The sequence below is a fragment of the Gobio gobio genome (assembly GCF_949357685.1).
Source record: "Gobio gobio genome assembly, chromosome: 7".
Classification (NCBI taxonomy): Eukaryota; Metazoa; Chordata; class Actinopteri; order Cypriniformes; family Gobionidae; genus Gobio; species Gobio gobio.
Genome location: NC_137103.1, coordinates 39,365,676 through 39,375,325, shown reverse-complemented (window position 1 = coordinate 39,375,325; position 9,650 = coordinate 39,365,676). Strand labels below are relative to the sequence as shown.

The following is a 9,650-nucleotide window of genomic DNA, read 5'->3' as shown; positions in this document are numbered from 1 at the left end:
CATTATAATGAATTAGAAATACACACTATAGAAATTCTTAAAGAAAAGAAAAGTATTGGATGTTTCTTAAAATTATACAGAAGAAAATTACTACAATTTGTAATTTACATAGGCTATTTCAAATATTTAAAGGAGAAAATGTTCCTTATCACTAATATTATCTTATTTAAAATACTTAAATATTTAGCTAACCTAACATTTACATTTATACAGGCTCATCTTACCCATTCTCAAATATTTGAATTTTATATAATGTGTACAAAAGTCTACATAACAAATAACAATATTCCTTGTGCCTACAGTCTATACACGCATGACATTAAGTAAAGTATAAAAGCAGGGCTGTTTCTGGAACTTTACAAAATCTTCCTCTGAGATTCTAAAGGCAACAACCAAACCAAGGTGAGTTTCATGGAACAAAAACCTACTGAATAACATTTCTAATCTAAAGTGTCTGTGTTTTGTCTTTTAAATACATTGAGAACAGTGTGTAGCATATGAGTTAATTCATTTCAGGTTCATCATGGCAATGCTGAGAAGTTTTCTGCTCCTTTTCATGATCTTCTCCATGGGGAATGCAGAAAGTAAGACATTTATTTGTAAAAACTCTTGATATTCCATTTTAAAAGAATCTTGGAAATTTTTGCATGATAAATGAGGGGTTTACAGTGTCTACAGTACACATTTTCAGCACATAATCACACAAACATAAAATAAGCTACATCAAATAATAATACAATTAAAGCATTGTTTTCTGTGAATATTACACAAACCCTAACATTTATGTTCTGGATGCAGTTGATTTAGTTGAAAAATGTCCCTATGGATGGAAAAATTTTGGACTCCAGTGCTACAAGCACTTCCCTCAGACGGTTAACTGGATCACAGCAGAGGTAATGTGTTAGTTACAACAAGGGGTGGTCATTATATTAGGTGTCTTTAAATAAATAAATGAGGTATATTGTACTTATTGTGTTGATGTAAAACAGTTTTGCTGCTATTCAGGTGGGATACAGGTAAGGTTAGGGACAGGTTTGTATGGGTAGATTTAAGGGTAAAGGGATAAGGGAAGGTCAACAGGTTTTTTCATAGATATAATTACAGAAATTAATAAATTTTTAAATATAAATGTGAGTATAATGTAGAAACATGCATGTAAACAATAAGTGCACTGAATCAAATTATTAATTTCAATGTTATCACAGTATTACTTAAAGACACAAATAAAGTGGGAATGGTGTTTTTTATTTTTATTAAGTAAACCTTTCTTTTCTGCAAATAAATAATACAGAAAACTGATACTGAGTAAATAATCAATCAGAGCAGACTTTGTTTGCAAACGACTAAAATGTTGTTTAAAAAGTCACTAATGCTTTAGGCTAAAATACACATTTTGTATTTGACAATGAGAAAAATCTGTCTCTTTAGAGAAACTGCCAAAGTCTTGGTGCGAATCTGGCATCTGTGCATAATAAAGTGGAAAATGATTTCCTGCTGAGTCTGTTGCCTTCTTCCTCCACACGTTCTTGGGTTGGTGGTCATGATGGTGTACAAGTAAGTTAAATGTTGTGTCCTAAAGAGACATAATTGTTTGTCTAAACAGAAATTTCTGCTTTAAACAGTAAATGCAAAGTTTCTAATGAGGATGGTTTAAAGCTGAACTTCTTACTGAAGTCTGAGTACAGAGCACTGTCTTCACCCTTTAGGAAGGACAGTGGCTGTGGAGTGATGGATCTGTGTATGACTTTACCAACTGGGGCCCTGCAGAACCTAACAATCTGGGAACTGAGAACTGCGGGGAGATCAACTGGAACCGTGAGAATGCAGTCTGATTTTTTTTGAATACTTCCAATTACAATACTATAATTTCATATCACACTATAACATGAAATGGCTCATTTGGATGTCACAAAGTGCTTTAAGTTGAACATTCAATTTTATTTTGATTGTAACACCACTATAATGATCAGAATAACTTATTTCATTTTTCCACCCTACAGCTAACCGTTGGAACGATGCTCCCTGTTCACACCAAATAAGCTATATTTGCGCTACAGGCCTGTGAGACCGTATGCATTCATGCTGCTCCACAGTTACTTTGTACACTTTCTGATCTTACCTTTACAAAAAAATGTATTCTTCATTTACTTCATTTAAATCTTTAAATCTAAGCTTTAATCTCTTCTCAATACCTGCTCTGAAACATTCCTATAATCAATAAAAGCATTGATACAGCAAACCATGTGTGTTGTGGAGTTAAATCTTATTCATATATATATATATATAGTAAGAATATTGTGTAGCAAGGTTTAAGGAGGTTATTAGAATGGCATTAAATTATATCATCACCAGGGGAGGGGTTTAAGCGCTGAACACAGCTGCTTCATCAGTGACAAACACTAGAAGACATTTGAGTGATTGTTTCCTACAATGGATTGAAAGCAAATATGAACCTCATTCGGTGGTTTCTTTTTGTTTTATGTCTTATAAAATATCCCATTACTATTTCAGTGTGAGACACCTCTGCAAATGAATCACTGATTGAGTGAACTGTCTGAATGAATCAAACTGAATTGCGAACAATTAAAGACCATTTTCTAAACTTGTTTGACTGATTAGGTCTATTAATTCAATATTCTGGCATTGATAGTTCTGATTCGAAACAACAGATAGAAAACACACAGGACATGATTCCTGAAAAATTATTAGATTTTTTTTTTCTCAGGTCAGAATTCGGCAGTCTCCAACATCACAGAAGGCCAAAGGTGTAGTTATGCCCCTGGTGCAGAGTAGGCTCCAAATCACTACTTTGGAATATTGTTTTAATTTCTTTATTATTTTATTATTATTTTAAGCAATAATGTTTAAGTGTAATAGTATAATAAAATAAATAAAAATCTGTAAATTATAGAATGACGTAGACCTTAAAGGGGCATTTCAGCGCTGGGAAGATGAATGTGTATTTAAACAGGGCCATTTATGTAGAAGAAATGTGAAATTATTTTCGAATTTGGTGCCTTCTAGACTGAGAAAAGACAGCAACTGTATTTTTGTCTCGTGGATGAAAGACAACAACTCCCAGAATGCACTTGCTTCCCTGCCCTACGAGGCCACTCCCAAAGCCAGGGCTACTGGTTCCCTTTCGAACGGTCAGTTCGTACTGCGTCGAAGACGCTATATGGGTAGATTCTCCTACTCTCGAATATACTTTAGTAATTGTAAAATCACGCAGTGCTACTGCCCAGTCTAAACAGTGTCGAGACATCTCGCATGCTATTGGCTGGCCAGTGGGAACTGCATGAACCAATGGCAGAACAACGTAATCTGAGCGAACCAATGGGCACAAAGCCCGCGAAGCTGAGCGCAAGAGCCCGCAAAAGGGGCATATAAAATACGCTGTAACTGTCAAAAACTTCAGATTAATCTCCTTCAGCGACGATCTACGGTCCTCGCTGATAAACTCGAACTACACCACCTTCACCGTGAATTGACGAGCCTGCAGCTGAATAGCGAGCTAGCCAGCCCGGACGTCCTGCGAGAGTCAGCGGCCTGCAATATTTTTCATCGAGCTCAAATCACCAGCGATCCCGCGAGCTGTCACGCCATTCCCCTGCGCTTTCCTTTCTGTACAATACTGAGAAAAACATATCGCTTGTGTGTGCAGTACTTACCTGCACTAGGAGGAAAATCTGTCTGGGCAAGGCCTACACGGACGCTGCTCTCGCCGGGTCCGGCTGCTCTCACTGCGAGGGTATGCCCATTTCCTCCCTCCGTTCGCGGATAGCGCTCTTTTCAGAGCGCGAACCCGGCCCTCGCGCTCTCCCGTTCCCCTTTCCGTCCGAGCCTCGGCCGGAAAGAACAGCGGAGCCAGTGGGCTGAGTATACCAAGGCTAGCGAGTTCACGTCGGCCCAATGCCCGTGAACCTCGTCTTCGCCTCAGAGAGACGTTTCCCCTGTGACGCTCTCTCGATCGGACCTGCTCCCTCCGCTCGAGGCCGAGGGCTTGGTCTCATTCGGCGGCAATGAGGAAGACGAATGCGCACGATTACCAACGTCTCGCTCTTCCTCTTCTCTCACTCGGGCGCCGTGGACAGAGAAGGCCAGAGTGGACGAGCGAACTAATGCCGGAGCTTCCCGCATTACTCGCTCTCAGACTGCTGGAGATATTGGGGGCGCGGCTTACGTTACAGACTGTTGTCACTGCAGCTCGCGTTTTTCGCGACTTACGTCATTGCTGCCTCGCTGTCTAGCGCATAATGGCGTTGTGAATGGCGGCCAAGCCCTGCGCCTTTTTCACTCTCTATCACTTTTCTTAGTCCCCTATTCAGGCGACTGGAGAGGTTCAACAGTGTAGTAAATGAGCCTGTTATGAAGCACGCACGCCCTACACACCAAAACACCGTCGAGAGCGCGACTTACGTCATAGCCGCGCCCTCTTCTGTTACGGTGCACTTTCGCACACAGGGTTGCCGGTTCGAGCCCCGCTCTCACAGGTTTCTCAGGGAGTCTCAATATAGTGAATGGTGGCCAAGCCCTCCACCACTTCTCTCAGTAAACGAGCCTGTTATAAAACATGCACGCCTGTACACAGAACGCTGTATTAACGGCGATCCTAATAAACAATTAAGAGTTCTTTCCTCTGTTATGACTGCAGGCAGTGTGTCCCCTACATAGGGTGTACCCCTGCATATAAGCACTGTTAATTCAGTGCTATAGAACCACTCAAAAGTCCTGCTGTGGCCGGATTACCACTACAGACTTACTTTACATTCTCTCAATCCCCTCGGTTCAGGCGACTGGAGATGTAAATTTTGCAGTCAACTAGCCTGTTGTCAAACACGCTCGCCTGCACATCAACGCTGTTTTTAACAACGACCTTACTAAAATACATGCACCTTGCACATAAGCACTGTTCTCACAGATTATTGCTCACGCCGAGAGCGCTCTATATGCAGAGGGCGCGCCCACTACAAGTGTGCCATCTTAGATCTCAGACACCTGAACAAGGCTCTATCAAACGGCCTTTCAGAATGCTGACATTAAAACAGATCATCGCGCAAATCCGCACGATGGACTGGTTTTTCTCATTGGATCTGAAAGATGCTTACTTTAATATCCAAATTATCCCATGTCAAAGACCGTTTTTAATATTCGCGTTTCGACCGGAAGGCTTATCAGTACACAGTCCTGCCACGAAGTGCATGGATGCAGCTCTCTCCCCCTTAAGACAAGCGGGAATCCGCATTCTGAACTACCTCGACGACAGGCTCATACTGGCCCAGTCAGAGGAAGAAATAAAATCTCACAAATCTATGCTACTCAGCCATCTAGAATGCCTGGGTCTCAGAATAAATACAGCCAAGAGCTCATTGCTTCCCAGGCAGAGAACCTCCTTCCTGGGAACGATTTTAGACTCAGCCCAAATGAGGGCGTGGCTATTGGACGAACGAGCTCTGACTACACAGCAGCTTGCATGTTCATTCAAAATGGGAACCAACACACCCCTAAAAAATTTCAGAGAATGCAAGGCCTAATGGCAAAAGCTTCTCCAGTACTTCCGCTGGGTATGATGCACATGCGCCCCCTGCAGTACTGGCTGAAATCACGGGTTCCTTCCCAAGCGTGGCATTCAGGCCAGCTTTGGATCAAAGTGGGCCGCGGCTGTGTCAAAGCCCTGGCCCCGTGGTCACTTGGGAACAGTTTCCAGATGGATGGTGGTCACCACGGACGCCTTACAACTCGGTTTGGGGCGCTCTGTACGAGGGCGAACTGGCCTTCGGCTCATGGTCGAGCACAAAGTCACGGTTGCACATAAACTGCCTAGAAATGCTGGCAGTAGTGCTAGCCCTCGAGATTTTTTACCACGTCTCTCAGGTCACCAGGTCCTAGTCCGCATGGACAACACGACTGTGGTCTCCTACATAAACCGCCAAGGCAGGCTCAGGTCGAGATGGCTCAACCAACAGGTCAGACATCTACTCCTATGGGCAAAAGGCAAATTACATTCACTGAAAGCAGTGCATGTGCCAGGCAGACTGAACCAGGGAGCAGACATGCTCTCCAGGGGCCTCGTGTCCCCGGGGGAATGGGCCCTCCATTCCTAAACGGTTCAAATGATATGGAGTGTTTTTGGGAGGGCAGGAGTCGACCTCTTCGCCTCCGAAGACAACTGTCATTGCCCAATCTATTTTTCAAAGAGCAAGGATGCGCTTGCCCACGAATGGCCCAGCTGCATACTTTATGCTTTTCCACCAGATTTTAAAAAGGATCAGGGAATGCGAGCACACAGTCCTGCTAGTGGCTCCACTCTGGCGAACCCACATCAGGTTTCCCGAGTTGATTCAGTTACTATCAGCAGCCCCATGGCCAGTTCCCTTGAGGAAAGATCTCCTTTCTGAGGCGAACGGGACAATCCGGCACCCCCACCCCAAAATTGTGGGCGTTACATGTTTGGCCACTCAAGGGGGGCTCGAGAACCTCCCAGTGAGTGTCTTGAGCATCATCAGTGAAGCTAGAGCTCCGTCTACTAGACGTCTCTATGCCCTTAAATGGTCAGTGTTCTGGAATGGACTGGTGTTCAGTCAGGAACTATAACCCAGTGTCATGCGAGATATCACAAATTCTCGTTTTTTTATAAGAGATGTTGGATGAAGGACACACTCCATCCACACTCAAAGTCTACACAGCAGCTCTCGCCGCACCTCATGCGCCTTTAGCTGGCCAATCAGAAGGCAGACGCGACATGGTCATAAAATTCTTAAAAGGAGCCAGGAGGCTTAACCCCCCTCTCCCTCCTACGGTGCCATCCTGGGACCTTCATTGTTCCTAAGAGCACTAAAAAGACCTCCCTTCGAGCCGTTGCAGACGGCTGAATTAAAGCCACTTTCGCTGAAAACTGCCCTGCTATTAGCACTGGCATCTGTTAAGCGTGTCGGTGACATTCAATCATTATCTGTGAATGCGTCATGTTTAGAATTGGCCCAGGCGATTCTAAAGTCATCCTCAAACCAGGGCATGGTTATGTACCTAAAGTGCTTTCAACACCGTTCAAAGCACAGGTAATCACTCTCTCTGCCCTCCCCACTTCGGAAGATGAGAGAGAGTTACACCTGCTTGGCCCTGTTAGGTCGCTTAGAGCATATATTGAGCGGTCCTCCCACTTTAGAAAGTCGGAGCAGCTCTTTGTAAGTTTTGGTGACCGAACTAAGGGACTTCCGGTCACCAAACAAAACCTAGCCAGATGGCTAGTGGACGCGATAGCGTTAGCATATGACACTATGGGCCTCCAATGCCCCATAGGTGTCAAAGCTCACTCCATCAGAGCCATGGCCTCCTCCAGGGCGTGGTCTAGTGGAGTTTCTATGGGTGACATTTGTAGATCGGCAGGTTGGTCCTCACCATCTACTTTAACCAGATTCTACAGTCTGGATGTCCCTGCACTGCAGGCACAATTCCTCGCTGTATAAAAATACTAAGAGGGCCTAACGAATATTAGACGGCCTTGTAAGCCCGTCCCCATCATAAGTATGCATTTGGGGCCTTCATATGCTTCAATGCTTATACAGTCCTTATAGTTACCGGCCTCTATGAGCCCAGTAGTATAAGACGTGTGTACATATATATTATATATATAAATGATGTGTCAGAAACTCTAGTCTTGAGCCCTTTCTAATAAGTGTTCAAACTTGAGGGAGTACATGTCACTGCGCTTATCATAGCACGGCGGGATTTTACAGGTTCCCATATAGCGTCTTCGACGCAGTACGAACTGACCGTTTGAAAGGGAACGTACTCGGTTACTTAACGTAACCTCGGTTCCCTGAGATAAGGGAAGGAGTACTGCGTAGACGGCCGTGCTATGGCGCTGACTCGGGTGATCGTCGCTTCAGTCGATTTAACCTGACGTTTTGACAGTTACAGCGTATTTTATATGCCCCTTTAGCGGGCTCTTGCGCTTAGCTTCGCAGGCTTTGTGCCCATTGGTTCGCTCAAATTACACTGTTCTGCCATTGGTTCATGCAGTTCCCACTGGCCAGCCAATAGCGTGCGAGATGTCTCGACACTGTTTTGACTGGGCAGTAGCACTGCGTGATTTTACAATTACTTCAGTATTTTCGAGAGTAGGAGAACCTACCCATATAGTGTCTTTGACGCAGTACTCCTTTCCTTATCTCAGGGAACCGAGGTTATGTTAAAGGTCCCATGGCATGAAATTTTCATTTTATGAGGTATTTCAACATTAATATGAGTTCCCCTAGCCTGAATATTGTCCCCAAGTGGATAGAAATGTTGATCGGTATAAACCCGAGTTCTGGCTGTCTCTCTCTGCCTTTGAGAAAATGACAGGCCAGACGAGCCAATCCTGAAGTCTCCTGGTTTGACGTCCAAGCAGGAGCGGTTTCCTCCCTTTCCCCCGCCCAGAGAATCTGCCACACCCATGCAAACACTCGAGATCATTAACGTTACTTGTGAACGAGTGAACACTGGCAGTTTCTCAGTGTTTGGATGTACAAATGAAAACAGAAGTCTTTCTTCAGTTCCTTCTGATCTGTGATCATTGATTTCTTATGTGTAGCTTATTATTTATTATTTGTGGACACGCAGCGGCTTCTCTCTCTCCCGACAGAGCGGTGTTTTCGTGTTTTCTATCTTGTGATTGGAACATATCTAGAAATAATGCTATACTCAACACTTACTAACTCGTTCATCTCGCTGTAATGGTACATTGCATGTGTTACAAAGTTGGTAGAATAATGATGAAGAGGACTCGGTGTGACTCGTGTTTATTCAGATCTCTCAGATACAAACACAATAAACTCGCGCTGACAGACAGCGCTCTCATAACTCAGTAGTTACTGTAAATAACTTTGTTAGCAATCTTCGTCTCCGTGATGTCCGGTTCGCGAACGAATCATTCTTTTGAATCGGTTCTTTTTAGTGAACCGAACCAGTTCACCAAATCGGACTGAATCGTTCTAAACGGTTCGCGTCTCGAGTCAGCGCTGATCCATAATTTACTAAAGTTACTAACTTTCTGACATGAGTGACAGCCCCTCCGACTAGAAATAAATAAACTAATAACCTGAAGTATATGCTAGTAACTACAACAGTTCACCCTGAACTGAGACATGCTGAGAGAACTGATGAGAAGTGAACACAGGTCCATCCGTCTCTCTGGCAGACTCGTGCCTGCTCGTGCCTCGTTAAACCACGCCCCCTCCGCTCATTTAAAATGCAAAGATGTCAGCCAATCACAACAGTGGGCGTTTTTACTGAAGTCTCACAGCAGACACGCCTCTTGAAGCAGGGCATTCAGCCACAGGGCAAACAGCAGTATAGAAAAAATGCCTTTTATTTCTAAATTATGACATTTTATGATGTAAAAATCATACTAACAATATAAGTACACCTCAGAAAACACTATAAAATAATAGAAAAATGCCATGCCATGGGACCTTTAAGTAACCGAGTACGTTATCACTTCCCCACCATGACACTGCCCCACCATCGTTTTGATATTCATAGTAATAAAATAATTTAGATCAGTAAGAGAACAGACACTACAATTAAAAACTGAACGTGTCTTTTCAATAACGTGTGAGTGAGCCGAACGAAAGTCACGACACAGACGCAGCAGGATTTAGATTTCA

General features: G+C 43.6%; 1 protein-coding gene across 1 annotated transcript; it reads left to right on the top strand.

Moving 5' to 3' along the window:
- The first annotated feature begins 521 nt into the window (after positions 1-521).
- LOC307128885 (ladderlectin-like) lies at positions 522-2,236 on the top strand. The gene is made up of 5 exons (XM_079820911.1): positions 522-584; positions 799-893; positions 1,429-1,554; positions 1,707-1,815; positions 2,001-2,236. Exons 1-5 carry the CDS (start codon positions 524-526, stop codon positions 2,063-2,065), a joined length of 456 nt encoding a protein of 151 aa, XP_079677037.1. The 5' UTR covers positions 522-523; the 3' UTR covers positions 2,066-2,236.
- The last annotated feature ends 7,414 nt before the right edge of the window (positions 2,237-9,650 follow it).

Coding starts and splice junctions, on each gene's coding strand:
- LOC307128885 (XM_079820911.1), top strand. CDS start 524: ATGGCAATGCTGAGAAGTTTTCTGCTCCTTTTCATGATCTTCTCCATG. Junction 585..798: donor CTCCATGGGGAATGCAGAAA/GTAAGACATTTA, acceptor TTCTGGATGCAG/TTGATTTAGTTGAAAAATGT. Junction 1,555..1,706: donor GTGGTCATGATGGTGTACAA/GTAAGTTAAATG, acceptor TTCACCCTTTAG/GAAGGACAGTGGCTGTGGAG.